This window comes from Mustela putorius, unplaced genomic scaffold, assembly GCF_011764305.1.
Source record: "Mustela putorius furo isolate JIRA1106 unplaced genomic scaffold, ASM1176430v1.1 tig00000196_pilon_pilon_pilon, whole genome shotgun sequence".
NCBI classification, from domain to species: Eukaryota; Metazoa; Chordata; class Mammalia; order Carnivora; family Mustelidae; genus Mustela; species Mustela putorius.
Window position 1 is genome coordinate 4,222,901 of NW_025421310.1, and position 17,348 is coordinate 4,240,248.

The 17,348-nt window shown below is 53.3% G+C and overlaps 2 protein-coding genes across 9 annotated transcripts in view; both read right to left on the bottom strand.

Annotated features, from left to right (window-relative positions):
• Positions 1 to 7,626, bottom strand: part of SMIM17 (small integral membrane protein 17) — a 42,798-nt gene extending 35,172 nt beyond the window's left edge. For all 3 annotated transcript variants that reach the window (XM_045076887.1, XM_045076886.1, XM_013048080.2), the window contains exons 1-2: positions 6,489 to 7,626; positions 355 to 2,166 (exon numbers count right to left, since the gene is read on the bottom strand). In XM_045076887.1, the coding sequence (XP_044932822.1) occupies positions 355 to 378 (24 nt within the window). In that variant the 5' untranslated portion in view covers positions 379 to 2,166; positions 6,489 to 7,626. The remainder of the gene's footprint in view (positions 1 to 354; positions 2,167 to 6,488) is intronic.
• A 94-nt stretch (positions 7,627 to 7,720) lies between these two features.
• The window catches only part of LOC101678365 (zinc finger protein 470), a 64,478-nt gene continuing 54,850 nt past the window's right edge, over positions 7,721 to 17,348 (bottom strand). For 3 of the 6 annotated variants that reach the window (XM_045076866.1, XM_045076865.1, XM_045076868.1), the window contains one exon: positions 7,721 to 9,898. In XM_045076866.1, coding sequence (XP_044932801.1) covers positions 8,430 to 9,878 — 1,449 coding nt within the window. In that variant the 5' untranslated portion in view covers positions 9,879 to 9,898 and the 3' untranslated portion in view covers positions 7,721 to 8,429. The other 3 variants (XM_045076864.1, XM_045076863.1, XM_045076869.1) reach the window with 2 other exon arrangements.

The following is a 17,348-nucleotide window of genomic DNA, read 5'->3' on the forward strand; positions in this document are numbered from 1 at the left end:
GAAGGCCTTCCACGAGAAGTCCGGCCTGGCCCACCATCACCGCACGCACACGGGCGAGCGGCCTGTGGGTGCCCCGAGAGCGCCAAGAGGGGGCACAGAGCCCGACGCTGGCGGAGCAGCAGAAGCACACGGACGAGAAGCCATACCGGTGCCGGCGGTGCGGGGGGCGCTTCACCAAGTCATCCGCGCTCATCCTGCGTGAGAAATTCCACCCCGGCGAGAGGCCCTCACGCTGCGCCTACGCGGCAAGGCCTTTAGCCAGAACATGCAGCTCGCCGAGCACCCGCGCAGCCACCCCGGCGACAGGCCGGCCCAGTGCAGCGCCTGCGGCAGGTCCTACAGCCAGAGGCCTACCTGGCCGTCCAGCAGCACACACATCGGTGAGCGGCCCTTCCCGGGCCAGGAGTGCGGCAAGGTCTTCAGCCAGAAGGCGCCCCTCTCTACCACCTACAGATCCACGCCGGCGAGAAGCCGCACCGCTGGGCCAGTGCGGGCGCAGCTCCCGGAAGGTGTCATTCCTGTTCCAGCGACGGCCATCCACAGCGACAAGAGGCCCTTCCAGTGCGGCGTGTGGGCAAGTCCACCCCGGTCAGCACGGCAGGGTCCACATCGGCAAGAAGCCCTGTCAGTGCGCGCAGTGGGGCAAGGCCTTCGGCCACCGGCCCACGCTGACCGGGCACCAGGGATTCCACACCTGGGAGAGCCCTGCGAAAGCTGCCCAAGGGGAAGGCCTTCAGGCGCATAGGGAATCTCACCTGCCACCAGAAACCCCACGTGGCCAGGAGGGGGCGCCCGCGCTGACCCAGCTCAGGGAGCAGGCCCTCCTCCCAGGTAACCAACAACCGAGCCACCAACAACGGAGCCTCCAGTGACCAGCCTAGTGTCCCAAGTTTCAGCCATAATGCTGAAACTTGAGACTCGGGGACCTCAAGAGATGCCTGTGAGGCTGGTGGCAACTTCCTGAGACTCCAGTAAAGGTAATGACAGCAGGGCCTGCTTCGTGGGTGTTCAAACTGAACCCCCACACAGGGTGCACATTGGGGTCATGCTCTGCTGTCACTGTCTTGAATTTGCCAGTACCGGGGAGCAGATCAGACCAGGGGCTGAGAAACCACAACCCACAGAGCCAGACATGCTCTTGCAGAGCTGGCAAAGCAAGAATGGGTTTTACCTTTGGAAGAGTCGTAAAATCAAATGAAAGGAGTGTGAGAGAGCTCCTATGACCCACAGAGGGTAAAATATTTCCCATCTGGGCCTTCACAAAAAGTTCACCAGCCCCTAGCCATCAACCAAGAGTTATCTGTAGGAACTCTGGGCTCTGTTTCACTGTGCTAGGGTAAGGTCCCTGCTTGGTCACTGGGTCTCCTGCCCTGGTCCTCTCTGGGTGGGCTGCTCCACATCAGGTGGTGGGATTCTGAGATGGGATGGCTCCATTCTGTCATCTCTAGGCCTCCCTGTGGGCCAGACCAGCCACTGTCCTTGGTCCGGAATCCCAGCAGCTTTCTGTACCTGGCACTTAATCCAGAATAGAATAAATGTGATTCCCTGTTGGGTGGCTGCGTGGCTGCAGCAGGATCTGGTGTTTCAGGGCATCTCAGGTGAGGGACATTGGCCCAGGGGGAGCTTTTTGTAGGCCCCCCTCCCCAATTCACTGCATTGGTTTGCTCCTGCCACCATGGCAAAGCACGACAGAAATCTGTCTTCCCATGGCCCCGGAGGCCAAATTCTGAGCTCGAGGTGTCTGCAGGGTTGGTTTCTCCTGTGGCTTCTCTCCTAGGCTTGCAGATGGCAAGCCCTGTGTGAGCCCCTGGTATGTCTCTCTCCTCATGAGGACACCAGCCATAGGATGGGGGCCCACACATACGACCTCATTTATCCACAGTGATCCCTTTAAAGCCCCATCTCCAAATACAGTCACATTTTGAAGTTACTGGGCATTGCGATTTCAACATATAAATCTGGGGGAACATATTCAATCTATGACATCCTCAAATGGCTAGAGGCTTGACCTTTTATAGCCGTAGCGGATGTCTACAACCCACCTGTGCTTTGTGTGGGTGGCACGGAAGGCCAGCAACCTTTGCATCACGGTGTGGAGTTGGTCTGGGGAGTCAGAGACCGCCTTTCCCACTGGCACCCAGGGTGGGGGACATGGGCCACCTTCACCTGTAGAAAGTGAGACATGGATGTGTTCAGAAATGGCTGAGCCTTTGCCACTTGCCCTTCCCTTACCTGTCCCCTGGATCCCCAGCCCCGGGGTATCTCCAATAGCGGTGCGAGATGGTGGAGGGAACCCCCATGGAGTCCTTCCTCCTCCTAACTGGCTGCAAGGAACAATGTCCCGGGCCTTTGGGGTTGCTTGCTATGTTCAGTGCATGCTGACCCAGGTCCGTGACCTCACCCGTCACCTCTGCCCAGATGGGAGGTCAGGCACCAGCCCTGTCTGACAGACAAGGAGACACCAGGGGAGCTCAGCACTCAGCACCCAGTAAATGTGGGGACCAGCAGCGGAACCCGGGGTCCACTGACCCCGCAGCTGCCCTGATCGCACTCCCAACCCACACCGCACAGGCTACAGGCCTAGGGCCTGGGGCAGTTCTTACCCCCGGACGTAGTTGGTGTGGCCTGTCCAGCTCTGGCCCGAAGAGCATTTCTTAAATAAATATGGAAACTGGGTACCATTTAGAAAACAGCAACACTGCACATGAAACGTCTGTCTTTTCTGCTCCCTGATCTCAAGCAAAGTATTGGTCCCCTAAGCCTCCGTTTCCCCTCTGGAAAAGTGGGATAATTAGTAGTATGCCAGATACTAGTTATTTCTTAATAAATATTTTATTATTGATAATAGAGCATAATTATATCATATTATTTGTATATACTTAATACTACTTATTATGGACAAAATAGAGTACAATGATTATCAATAATAAAATACGAAAATATTCAGGTTGTGGGTGAGGTTTGTACCGGATGATACTCCTGCTTCACTCAGAGCACTTTACAAGTTCACAGGAATTCCATCCAGCGTGTTGGGGTTCGCAGCGGGGTTGGGTGGGTGCAGTGATTAGTCTGTGACGTGAGAAAGGATTGTTCTGTAATTCCAAAGATTCCAAGAGATTCCTCGCCACCGCCGCTCTGGGCTTCTGCAGGACTAGCCTCCTTCTCCCCAATCTCTGAGGCCCCCAGTCTGACCACTCCCAGCCCAGGAATTGGGACTGTGAGGGGAGCTGGCTGACCCCAAGACCCCTTCCCCATATTCTAGGGCAGGCATGTGGGGTCCCTGAGGTTCTGGCGAGGTTCCCCAGCAGTAGGGCAGTGTCTATGCAGGTAGAGCAGAAGGGCTACGTCCCTCTGGCTGGACGTCGGAGGGCCACACTTGGCCAGAGGCCATCCCCACTGAGACTGAGTGGGGGAGACTGGCTCTGGCTAGGGCGATGACAGAGCCACCACGCCTTTCATTTTCTGCCACTTTGCCCTCTCGGGGCCTTGCTGGCGCCAGAGAGACTGCCCCTCCCAGAGCTCTAGGAACAAGCTAGGGAACAACTTGTCCGTAAGTAGTTTTTCAAAAGCTGACCAGCCTATCCAGAGCACTCATGCCGAGAACCTTCTCTACCAGGCTCTCACTCACGCGCCAGCCTCTGTTGGCCTGCCCTCAGCACCCAGGCAGGTACCAGACTACTGTGGCCGCCCCCACAGGCCCTGCAGTCCACTGAGATGATCCAGACACGCTCACCCTGCCTCCCCTGTTCCTTCCTGGGGGACAATGGGACACGGGCCGCATCCAGGTTTCCAGAAACTGCGTTACATCTGGAGCGGAACGGACTGGCGCTTGGGAAGGCTCGCTTGCTTATCCACAACCTAGCCGGCTGGCATTTGTTGATGCTACCCTCGACTCATTCATTCAGCATTTAGCCAGTGCCTACTGTGTGCCAGGCCCTGTTTCAAGTCCTGGGGAAACAACAGTGAGCAAAACCGACCACAGTTCTGCCCTCGTTCCAGTGACAAAGAAGTAAAATCAGTACTAAGGCAGGCTGTAGTCTGGGTCAGGGTCATGAAGCAGGGGATGGAGCTACAAATTTCAAACAGGGAAATCAGGAAGGCAATGTTTAAGGCAGGCCCTTGTGTCGTTCGGGGTTCTCCAAAAAAAAAAAGTCTTATCTTATTATATGTGTATATTTTATTACATATATCATGCATTTTATGTCATATACTATCATTAGCTCATTGTGTCTTTTTCTTTTTTTAATTTAAATTCAATTAGCCAACCTGTAAGGACATCATTAGTTTCAGATGTAGAGTTCAATAATTCGTCAGTCGCATATAACCCCCAGTGCTCATCACAGTGCATGCCTCCTTAATGCCCATCTCCCAGTTACCCCCTCCTCAACCCCCTCCCCTCCAGCAACCCTTAGTTTGTTTCCCAGTTTAGAGTCTCTCATCGTCTCCCTCTTTGATGATTTCACATTTGGTTTTCCCCTCCCTTCCCTATTTCTTATGCTTCTTATGCTTCACATATGAGTGAAACCATATGATCATTGACCTTCTCTGCTTGACTTACTTCACTTAGCATAATCTCCTCCAGTCCCCTCCATGCTGATGCAAATGGTGGGTGTCCGTCCTTTCTGATGGCTGAAGAATATTCCCTTGTATATATGGACCACATCTTTATCCATTTGTCTGTTGAAGGGCATCTCAGCTCCTCCCACAGTTTGGCTGTTGTGGACATCGCTGCTATGAACATTCGGGTGCAGGTGCCCCTTTGGATCACTGCATTCGTATCTTTGGGGTAAATCCCTGGTAGAGCAATTGCTGGGTCTTAGGGTAGCTCTTTTTTTTAAACATTGTATATATCTTTTTTTTCTTTAAAGATTTTATTTATTTATGTGACAGACAGAGATCACAAGTAGACAGAGAAGCAGGCAGAGAGAGGGGGAAGCAGGCTCCCCGCGGAGCAGAGAGCCTGATGCGGGGCTCGATCCCAGGACCCAGAGATCATGACCTGAGCCAAAGGCAGAAGCTAAACCCACTGAGCCAGCCAGGTGCCCCTAACATTGTATATATCTTAAATATATACCCCAAATTATCTTATTTTACATATATTACATAAAATATATAATGTATATAACAATTATAGTAATTACTATATAATACAATGTATACATTATATATGTATGTTATATGTATAATGTTTGATGTTGTGTATTTTTTTAAGTATAAATGTATGTATTAAGTCTGAGTAGAAAAACACCCCACTTCTCCTGGGTACCAGATGTGCGGGGGCTCTCCTACCCCAAGCAAGTCAGCTGGGTGTCCTACAACTCAGCTCAACTGTCTGCCTGGAGGTAGCGCCCGATCCCACGGGTGGGGGCTCCCCCTGTGCAGTTTCAGAGGCCATTCCCAACTCCAGACTGTAACCTGTCCTGAGTGGCTGTGTCTCAGAGGTTCTCAGTCCTCATCCTTGGGTCTAATTTGTCAGAGGGGCTCACAGAATTCAGACACCTCTTACTCCCTAGGTCCCTGGTTTCTTATGAAGGACCTGACAGGACACAGATGCACGGCTGGGGGAGGAGGTGCACAGGGCGAGGTCTGGGAGGTTCCCAGTGCAGGAGCTTCTGTCCCTGTGGAGCTGCCCCCACCCCCGGACCCAGGCATGGCCAGTCATTAACTCCAGCCCCTCTCCCCTCCTAGAGAAGGGGTGCGTAGGCAGGCTGAAAATCCCAAGCTTCTAATCAGCACTTGGTGTTTCTGGTGACCAACCCTTCAGGGGCCCACCTCATCAGAACAAAAGACACCGCTATGACCCATGAAATTCCAAGAGATTTAGGAGCTCCATGCCAGGACCAAACAAGTACAAAACACTCCCCTTGAGGACACAAACCATTCAGTTGACAGCACTGCGTTCTGCAGGCTACACACATCACCTCATTTATTCCCCCACAACAATGCTTCAGGTAAGGACTGCCATTACCCCCACTTTACAAATGAGGAAAGAGGTTCAGAGAGGTTAAGAAACTTGCCCAGAGTCACAAAGCAAGGGCAGAGCCTGGATTTGAACCCCGGTAGTGTGGCTTCCGGGCCCCTGTTCCTCCTGGTGCCCTCATGTGCAGGCTGTGTGATCTCACTCCAGCCTCGAGCCCCCCTGGGCCTCGGCTTCCCCACCTGCGCCCGGATGACATGGTGAGAAGGACAGCATTTGTGTCATGTCCTGCGCATGTGCCCAGTGCTCCACACAGGCTAACTGTCCTGACAACATGCTCCCACCCCCTCATGGGGATCGGTGCTGAACCTCTGATCCCCACTTCCATGCCCTTGGATGGGGATCTCAGCCGCCTGGCTAAAGGTCGCCTGGCGTCTTCAGGTCTCTGTCGGGTGTCGCTGACCACCCAACCTGCATCAGCCTCGTGCCTCGGCTGGCTCACCTCCTCCGACCACCACCGGGCTCCCCTCCGCGGCCGGGCTTCGTATCCCAGCACCTCTTGCCCACTCACCGCTGTGGAGGCACGAGAACATCAGCTCCAATGGAGGCTCATCCTGCTCCATGCTGTACCCCCAGCCTCGGCTTCGGGAACCGCGCCCAGTGTACAGGAACTGCTGTAGAATGAGGGCCGCTGCGGCCCGTCCATCCCAGGCCTCAGGTTCCCCCATCCAAGCCCACCTTCAGGGACCAGGCAGCAAAGAGTGAAATAGGAGGTGCCGCTCACCTCACCCCTCCACTCCCTGCCCTGCCCTGGTTCCGGGAGAGCACTGGCCTGGCAAGGGAAGGCGGAGCAGCCACGCAATTCTAAGCCCCATTCACCCCCCCACCTGTGGCATGACACCACAGGGCTGCCTTCTCTGTGTTCTCCCTCTTCCCCCGGTATCTGATCTGGATGGAATGACCCCACGGCCATGGCAGGCACACAGCAGCTCGGGCCCTGGGCCACTGCCTCTTTCAGGGAGGAAGGAGAGACCTAGACCGAGATATAGACCCATACCCACAGGGTGCTTCACTGGCCATGGCAACTATTTGTGGCTCAGTCCACAGAATGAAGCTTTGGGCCTTTGTGTCACCGCACCAGGTCTGTCTCCACCAGGACATGACTTGAGAAAATGTGCTGGAAACCACCACAAAACCATGAGGGAAGCCGCCTGCAATGAGGCTGGCATAGGACGGGAAAGCCAGAGAACCAGAGCAACACTCCTGACGTCTGGAACAAGCCTACCCTGATACCCACCTGGCTGCCAAACAACCATCCGAGAAACCGTCCACCTTGCTTATGCACTCTTGAGCAGCTGCTTTTCCTGCTCGCAACACAAAGTGCTTAAACATATAAAAGATCTCTTAAAATGAACTGTTTACTCTTTGTGGACATTGACTTAAGAAACACCTAGACATTTGCAACCAGTAGCATCGAATGTTAAAAGAAAGGCAGCATCAAAGGCCCCAAAAAAGGAGACTCTGGGGCTGAATGGGGGCAGTATCTCTGTGTAAACAAAGCATCAGGTGAGCCTTAGGAAACTCCAGTGGAGCTGCCTTCAAATTTAACTGCAAAAATCACTATAAAAACGGAGTGTGTGCCCAGATATGCAAACTTTCTAAGCTAAGTCTTTAAACCGGAATATTTGGCCTGCTGGTGTTTGCCTGACCTTCTCGTCTCCCACAGGCACTGACGCAGATTTCAACGGGACCACTGGTGCCTATATCTTTTGCACCTGACAACTGTTTAAAATTACACCAGTCTCTCTTAATGAAAAGTTTTATTTAAAAAAAAATTTAACAGACTGAGAAACTTTAGCATCCAAAGTGCTTACTGTTATTTGCGGACTCTGAAAACCACCTTTTTCACCCATTGACAGCTTGCCATGTCAGTGGCAGGTGACATGGTGGGTCTAGCATGGTGGGTCAGGAACGGATGGAGAGAGGGGCCCTCTGGCTTCTACCCCAGGAGGGACTTCATGGAGGATGACAACCTGACATCTGGACCAGATCTAGGGTCCAGAAATGTCCCCACATTCACTTATTGAGTCCACCTCCCCCCGCCCCTCCTGCTTTCCTACTGAGTGTCACCCAGAGACACCAAATGCCTCGTCCCAGCTCTTATATGCATTCCCACAGCCTGGAACCCTGATGCCAGGTTCCTGGAGCTCCTGGGGGTTTCCAGCCACAACAGCAGCCCTGACCATGGCCCCCAGTGTATCAGACCCGGAGGATGTATCAGACCCTTTCTGCTGTGGGCATGCAGGTGCCCAGTGGGGAGGGAGCTGTCCACGAGGCCCCAGTCGTAAGGCCCCGGTGGGGTGGGACTCCTCTCAGCCGGGGTGCCAGTGGTGGGCGACCCTGTAGGACTTGTCGCACTGCCAGCGGGTCTGATGGATCCTACCCACACTGGAGTGGACTTGGAAGCCCCTGAAGGGAAGCCCCAGGACAAGGTGCACCCCCAGGCCGCCCCCTAGGTGTGGATCCTCAGATGGCGCGTGAGGTTGGTGTTGCGGCTGAAGGCCTTGCCACACTCGCCGCACTGGTATGGCTTCTCGCCCGTGTGGATGCGCTGGTGCACCGTGAGCGAGGAGTTCTTGATGAAGGCCTTGCCACACTGGCTGCACCGGTACGGCTTCTCGCCGGTGTGGATGCGCTGGTGCTCGATGAGGTACGCGCTCTGGCTGAAGGCCTTGCCGCACTCGCCGCATGCGAACGGCTTCTCGCCCGTGTGGCCCATCTGGTGCACGAGCAGCGACGAGCGGCCCGTGAAGTGCTTGCTGCAGACGGCACAGGCATAGGGCTTCTCACCAGTGTGCACGCGCCGGTGCTGCGTGAGTGCCGAGTTCTTGCTGAAGGCCTTGCCGCACGCGCTGCACTCGAAGGGTTTCACACCGATGTGGAAGCGCTGGTGCTGGATCAGGTAGGAGCTCTGGCTGAAGGCCTTGCCGCACTCGCCACACGCGTACGGCCGTTCGCCCGTGTGGCGGCGCCGGTGCAGCGTGAGGGACGAGCTCTTGTTGAAGGCCTTGCCGCACTCCTTGCACGCGTACGGCCGCTCGCCCGTGTGCGTGCGCCGGTGCTCAGTCAGGTGCATGTTCTGGCTGAAGGCGCGGCCACACGCGTCGCACACGTAGGGCTTCTCGCCCGTGTGCGTGCGCTGGTGCACGAGGAGGTGCATGTTCTGGCTGAAGGCCTTGCCGCAGTCCCCGCACGCGTACGGCTTCTCCCCGGTGTGCACGCGCTCGTGCTGCGCCAGCGAGGACGTCTTGCGGAAGGCCTTCCCACATGCGGCACACACGTAGGGCTTCTCGCCCGTGTGCGTGCGCTGGTGCACGACAAGGTTCATGCGCTGGCTGAAGGCCTTGCCACAGTCTCCACACGTGAATGGCTTCTCCCCAGTGTGCACGCGCTGGTGGATGGTGAGGGACGAGCGCTCGATGAAGTGCTTCCCACACGCGTCACACTCAAAGGGCTTCTCGCCCGTGTGGATACGCTGGTGCTTCATTAGCGACGAGCTCCGGCTGAAGGCCTTGCCGCACGCACTGCAGCCATAGGACCTCCTGTCCACGTCCAGTTGGGTTGGCAGGCTGACGGCCGGGTCCCCGGAGAAGGTCTTCCCGAGCGTGGCCAGTGCCCGGGTCCCCTCTTCCCTCGGGCCCTCCGACCGTGGTGGGACCGGCCCAGAGCTCTGCGGGGTGAAGACCTGAAACTCCCGGCCCGTGGCGGGCAGCCCCAGGGAAAGCTCCGGCTGCTGCGGACGGGTCCCTGTGCTTCCCAGCTGCCTCTCTACCCGCTCGCCCTGCGTCCACACTCCATCAGAGGCCACACCGCGAGCACCATGTCTCGGGGGTCTCTCCGTGACCACCCCAGCAGGCGGTCTGTCTTCCGCACTATCCTCCTGTGGCCCCGACTCCTTCATTTCAGGTCTAGTCTCCAAGTCTAGGGGAGGGGAAAGAGAAGAGGAAACACACAGGGTTAACAATGCTGGGAGGAGGGGACCAACCAAAGCCAGACTGACAAGTACGGGAAGTCAGAGACACAGCAGGACTCGGAGGCAGACGCAAAGGACACCCTGCTGATCGGAGGGGAGGCAATGAGCTGGTGACAAAGGTGGTTCAAAGAAGCAGAAGCGACCTGATGGGAGCAGAGAGAACAAGAAGGATCCCTTCTGGAGAGTGATGACAAGGACGTCGGACGTCCAGCAGCTGGGCGCTCCGAGAGAGACGTCTGAGGAGAAGCAACAGGAGGCAGGTTGGCTTGGATGGAGCAGAACACGGGCTCCTGCAGACCCAAGCCCTGAGGCACTGCCCTGGGCTCCCTGCTTCTGGGCTCCGTCCTGACTGTCCCCACCACTCAGGCTTCCCCAAGCACTCCTACTAGAAATGGTAAGATGCCAGCAGGCATCTGCATGGCACATGCTGGTTATCCTCCATGTCCCCCCCAGCAGCCAGGCTCCAGCCTTCCCTGTACCCTCAATGCCCCTCACCCCTCCGCCGCCGCCCATTCCCGGAGCAGCAGGTGTCCCTTGGTGCTGTTTCCAGACCCTCTTGCCACTGCACATCTGTCCCTGCCTGCTAGTCCCAGCCATGCTGCGGCTCCAATCCCCTCCCATGTGCATCCTGTTCATTCCTAAATCTCTGTTTCCAGTCTAGAGGACTCTCCCCAGCTCCAGATTCTGTATCATGGATCTAACGGCTTCATTCACAACATTTAAAAACTATGAGCTCTTACACAAAAATCTCATAAAAAATTTCATAAAAAATATGAAAATAGGGGCGCCTGGGTGGCTCAGTGGGTTAAAGCCTCTGCCTTCGGCTCAGGTCATGATCCCAGGGTCCTGGGATTGAGCCCCGCATTGGGCTCTCTGCTCAGCAGGGAGCCTGCTTCCCCCCACCCCACTCTCTCTGCCTGCCTCTCTGCCTACTTGTGATCTCTGTCTGTCAAATAAATAAAATCTTAAAAAAAAAAATGAAGATAAGGCCACGGGGCCCTCCTTCCTACGAGGCAACCAGATCAGAGGTGAAACAGAGCCATTCCTGCTGCCCCATCGAAACCCCGACCCAGCCCACAAGTGCTGGAATCCCAGACCCCTCCCCTAAGTCAGGCCGGGCCAGGCCAAGGGAATATGGACTGCAAGATCTTCTGTATGCTGATGCCTCCCAGACCTGCACCTCACCCAGACCTCCTCTGGGCTCTGCTGACAAGTACATGAAAGCCTACTTGGTGTCCCTCTTGGATACTGCAAACCTAGCACGTCTCCTTCAGAATCTGTGGTTCGGGAAACCCAGACCCTCCAAAATCAACAAAAAAAAGAGAGCCTCACCCAAAAGCCTTAGAGCAGTCAATCAGACACAGAAGGCTCCATACCGCACGAGCCTGTCCTGTGAGGTCCCTGGAGTCATCCCACCAGATGCAGAAAGCAGACCGTGGCACCAGGAGCTGGGGCACGGAGTGTGGAGAGGACGTTAACGGGGACAGAATTTCAGTTTTGCAAGATGAAAGAGTTCTGTGAACGGATGGGGGCGGTGGCAGAGCAGTGTGCACATATTCACCACCATGGAGCTGCATACCCAAATGGTTAAAATGCTGAAGTTTAGGTCTGTTTTACCACTTAAAAATATTTAAAAAACAAAACACACAAACAAAAAAAAAGGACGGAGCAGTCAGCCTTGATTAACCCCTTTCCTCCTGCCATCCAGATGGGGGGGCAGGAGCACTGAACACACACAATAGCTCGGGCTAGACCAAATCTCGCCTCTCACCCCTGCCACGGACCGAGTTAGCCACCTGGATTTTCTGGCCAAAATGCAGCAAGATCCACCACCCTCCACTGCCCTCACCCCTCTACAACCATTTCCCACTCAGCAGCTAGAGGATGTTCTTAAGAGTCAGGTGAAACTCTCCAGTGTCTTCTTGGCGTGCTGAGTGTCCAGAATCAAAGGCAGCACCTTCTCCTGGTCTAAAGGGTCCTCAGGACAGAGCCAGGCCCCCCTCTCCTGTCTCCTGCCATCCATCCCACCTCATTTGCTGTCAGTCACACTTGCCCTGTGGCTCCCTATTTTTTCCCAGCAAAGCTGTCCATGCCAAGTTCTTCCTGCCTCCAGGCCTTTGCATCTGCCACCACCCCACCCCACTTTCCCAACGGTGCACATCCTTCAGCCCCCAGCTAACATCCGCCACAGGGAGGCCTTCCCTGTCATCCTACAGTGGAAAGGAACACCCCTCCTGCTTGCTCTTGCCTGGATCTGTCTATTGTCAGCCGCCCTGTGGACAGTGAGCTCCAGGAGGGCACAGACCTTGTCAGGGCCCAGCTCCTACAGCACTGCCTGGCACACAGAAGCCATCAGATGAACATTCCCTGGGCATCATGCCTGGCACGGCGCGAAGCCTTCTGCGTGGATCATCCCACACGGCCCTGACAACCACATGCGAGCTAGGTATTCCTGAGTGTACCCATTTTACAGACGAGGGAACTGAGGGTCTGGGAAACAAGTCACAAACTCAAGGGCACAGCACATTCGAGGCAGAGCTGGATTCAAGCGGTCTGATCCCAGAGCCATGCGCCCTGAGAAGTCACTGATTTTGCTATGAGGTACCTTCCTATCCCAGAGAAAAAAATGTGGGAAATACTTAAGGTAGGGGAATGATCGTGGCTTAGCCCCCCTGGGGTGTGCCTGATGTTCAGCCTGATGTTAGGGCAGGTGGCAACACAGGACATGAAGGCTGTGGGGTGGGGACAGGAAGGGGATGGTGAATCCGGATGGGGCCGGTGGGATCTGAGATGTGCTGGAGTATCAACAGGCCATGGCTACAGAGGTCAAAGCAGGCAGAGTCTCAGCTGGAAATTGTTGGAAGTCCTTTGGAGCAAACACCCTTAAGAAGCAGGATGCCACACACCCCACAATCCAAGAGGGCAGGGGAAAGCAGGCAGCCTCCTTTTCGTGGACTAAAACCCATCAGGAGAGGTCATTTGCAGAAAAGCAAACACTTGGCTGTCAGCTCTGAAAAGCTGTGAAGAGACAGCTTGACGTCAGCCCAGTTAAACCAACCAGCCCCACAGCGCTTCACCAACAGGCCCTGCAAACAGCAGCGGCCCACCAACGTGTGGCCTGTGGCAGGAGTGGACATGGACTTTCTTGCTGCAGCCAAGGGAACTGCTAACAGGACAGTGTCTGGAGAGGTCACTTGGGCAAAAAGCCACTAATGTGCAAGACGCTCTTCACTCCTTTGGATCTAAGTAGGGATGTTTTTGTGGAACTAGATTTCTTGTCTCTCATACCTTCTTTTCCCATATTCGATAATTCTATGACTGTTTCTGATCATGAAGTAATTCACCCTTGTTATTAAACAAACATCAAAAAATAACAAAACGGAAGTCTCCTGCAATATCACCTGTGTTAACCATTTGGGTCATATTTTTAGAACTTTCTCTACCCCCTAAAAAAAGAATTTTCTCCCCAGTGCACACCTTTTTACAAAAGTACATAAGACAAACCTGTATACACACACACACACCCATTTTTTCCTCCCTCAAATGGGGCTTCTGGCCCAGATTGAGAAACAGGGATAAGATTTCCCCTCAGCCTACAGCCCAAAGCAGTGGGGAAGGGGGAAGACAAAATATGTTAAACGAAGGTTGTAAGACACTGGACATTAGCCAAGAAAGGGCAACGTGACCTGAGAGGTGGGATCGGACAGGCAAGCCCTACGACCACCCAGCTTATGCAGGAGAAAGGCTGCAGGCCGTGCTATGGGGCCTTAGTGGGAGGAGGGTGGACACTGAGGCAAAGCCTGACAGATTGCATGAGCAGAGAGAGTGTTCTGGAGATCTGCGAGTATCAGATTCCTGATCAGAACAAGCGGACATGGAAACTACCCAAGCTTAGGAAAAAACACCCAAAAGATTTAAAAATGTACCCAGAGCCGATGAAGGCTGGGAACAGCGACTTCTCACAGCAGCCAGCCATGAAACCTGTACCACATAATTCACAGGCACGGGCCAGGACACTCAGAGGGTTGTGAGGACTGCAAGCTGCCTAGACTGAGCACAGGTCATAAAGGCAGGAACTGAGAGAAGAGCAAATGACACGGTGTTGGTGTTGCGACAGACATCGACGGAGGAGACAGAACAGAGCCCAGAATTGGACCCCCCCACACACACGGACGACTGATTTTTGACAGACGTGCAAAAGCAATTCCGTGGAGAAAATTCCATGGAATGTCCAGTGGAAAAGTACAGCTTTTTTTTCATTTGATGAAAAAAAATGAGCTTCAATTAGCACTTTGCATCATTACAAAATTAAAGGATCACAGAATAAAACATAAAACTGTACAACTTAAAGAAGAAAACCTTTGTGGCCTTGAGATAAGCAAAGATTTCTTAGAGAGGACATCAAAAGCACGATCATGGAGAAAAATGACCGATAAATCGGGCTACATGAAATTAGAAGCTTCTGCTCTTCAGCATGAGTGCTGGGGCCCTTGGATACCCACATGCAAGACTGACATTAGACCCCTTTCCTGCAAAATTCACAAAAATTAACTCAAAATGGACCGAAGGCCTAAATGAGGAGCCAAAATTACAAAAGTCTTAGGAGGAAAGACCAGAGTGAATCTTAGTGCCCTTGGATCAGGCAATGGTCTCTCAGACAGGACACCAAAAGCACAACACCACCACTACCACACACCCCTGAAAATGGCTCAAATGACCAAGAATGTGCACATGAACCTTCAACAAGAACACGGAGCACCTGGAAGTCCCGGGCTCTGCGGGCGGAAATGGAAAATGGCACCGCTGCTTTGGAAAAGTGTCTGGCAGTTTCCTGAAGGGGTAATATGCACCCACCACATGACTGAACCATTCTACTGCCCAGTGTTTGCTCAAGAGAAAGGAAAGCACAGGTCCTCTGTGAATGCTGTACACACCGGTTCACAGTGGCTCTATCTGCGGCGGCTCAGAACTGGAGACAACCTGCATGTCCACCAACAACTGAACGGATGGACGAATCCTGGTCTATCCGTGAAACAGAATATTACTCAGCAATGAAGAGAAGTGAACTACTGATACAGATGACATGGGTGAACCTCAAAATAATTAAGCCAAGCAAAAGAAAGCAGACCAAAAGAGAGAGAGAGAGACAGAGAGAACATGCTGCTTGAGTGCGTATATACAAAATTTCAGGATATGCAAATTAAACCACAGTGCCATTGGGCACTCACACATAAAGTGGCCGCCTGGGGACCGGAAGGTGGGTGTGGGAGGCACACAGCGATATTACAAAGGGATAACGGATGTGTTCATTATCTGGATCATGGTGATGGTCTCCCCCCCGAGCGTATACAGATGTCAAAATGCATCAGAATGTTTGCTTTAAATATGTGCAGTTAATCATAGGTCAATTATACTTCCACAAAAGCTGTGAGAGAAATGGGAACATATTCTCGTTCTGGAAGTCAGTGGTTTAAGGGACATCTTCCCATGTCAGCATCTATACACAGTATTTGTCTTTGATGAGCTAAATGGTCTCCGTCAAACGGGTACAATCTGATGTGTTTAGTCAGTCTCGCATGGGTGGGCACTGAGGTCATTTCTCCTCTCCTTCCTACGTAAAATTCTGCGCACTCACAGGAACACATCTAAAGGACAGATCCCTAAAAATGTAACCATTCAAATTTTGGTTGATAACGTCCAACGATACTCCAAAACTGCCATTCCAACTTTATACTCTGAAAACAGGAAAGTCCCTTTCCCTGCACCCTTACGATGCCGATAATTATCATTCCTCGTGGGCAAAAACGGTATTTCTTTTGGCTACTGGCAAGGGTTAAAAACCTTTTATAAAGTGTAATTTAGTGTATTTCGACATTTCTGAACTGCCAGCTCGTATGTTTGGTCCACCTTTCTATCATTCTGGTTCTCACTTCATTCTTATTACTAGGAGCTCTTGATATAATTGTAATCCTCTATTATACATGTGGTAAATATTATTCCCCCACTTCATTACCTGTCAACTTTATTTTTATCTTTGAAGTTTCTACAGAGTCAAATCTGTCCACTCTTTTTCTTATTTCTTTGTAGTTCTCAAGTGACAGGCTGATGGTGAGTAATTCAGCGAAGCTGCCCCCTTACCCAGAGAGACCAGGTTCCTGTAGTTCTCCAGCATCACATCTCTGTACAGGTCCTTCTGGGCAGGCTCCAGCTGCTGCCACTCCTCCTGGGTGAAGTCCACTGTCACATCCCTGAACGTCACTGTTTCCTGTAAGAGGAAACCCACAACCACTCACCGCAGGGCCCTGCTCATGGAGGTCTAGAGAAATGGCCAGAAAAGCCAAGAGGATTTAGGGGAGGCATGGGATGTATCTGGAGTGATTTCAACACAGTGTGGAGTCCTAAAGGGACCGACCACTCAGTGTTCTTGGTGCCTACCTATATCGGGATGGTCCTCTGACATAGAAATAAAACAAACGTAAGACTGATTAGAGCAGAACATCACACACTTTAGAAACAGAGCAGGAATCAAAGGGGTAATGACCACGACCCTGCAAATGGATGTGTCCACTAGTTGCCCAGTAAGGGCAGAAGGAATCCAGTCGTTCCACACACCGTCCTGAGCCCTGCAGAGCTACAGTCACTGAGATAGGAGCTGGGAAACAGACACAGAGATAGTTCAAGAATGAGCTCCTCATGAACGAGGCACAAGAACATACATGAGATCGACCAGCTGTCTGAATACCACCACCGAGAAGTCTTCCAGGCACCCGAGCAATGGCAGCTCTAGGGCGCGTCCAGGAAGACTTTGGAAAGCTGACACCGAACGCAGTCTGAGGGACAATGAGTGGCTGGGTCTGTGCGGGGAGGCCACAGGGGTCTGAGGCTTAAGAGGCAGATGAGGCAATGGGGAACGGTGGGGAGTTCCTGGGGTGAAAGCCTCGGTGCCTTCCCGACAGATGCTATAAACCCTGTGTGTAAAATGAATATTCCGCAGCATGGGAGGTAATGATGATGGTGGTGACGTCAACAACCACGTGAGGAGACCTACCACTTACACACTTGCTGTGGGCTGGGTCCTATCCGAAGCGCTTGTCGTAGGTTGAATTACGTCCACCCCCAAGTCCTGTGTGGAAGTCTGAACCCCCACCCCAGGATGGACGTTACTTGGAAACGGGGACATTGCACATGTAATGAGTCAAGATGAAATCATACTGGGCCAGGGTAGGCCCTCAGTCCGACAGGACTGATGTCCGTTTATAAGAGAGATTTAGACACAGACACACGGGCAGGGAGAAAGCCACGGGAAGACGGGCGTCATGCTGCCATGAGCTCAGAACTACCAGAAGCCCGAAGGGAGGCCTGGAGCGGCTGCTCCTCTAAGGCCTTCAGAGGAAGCGT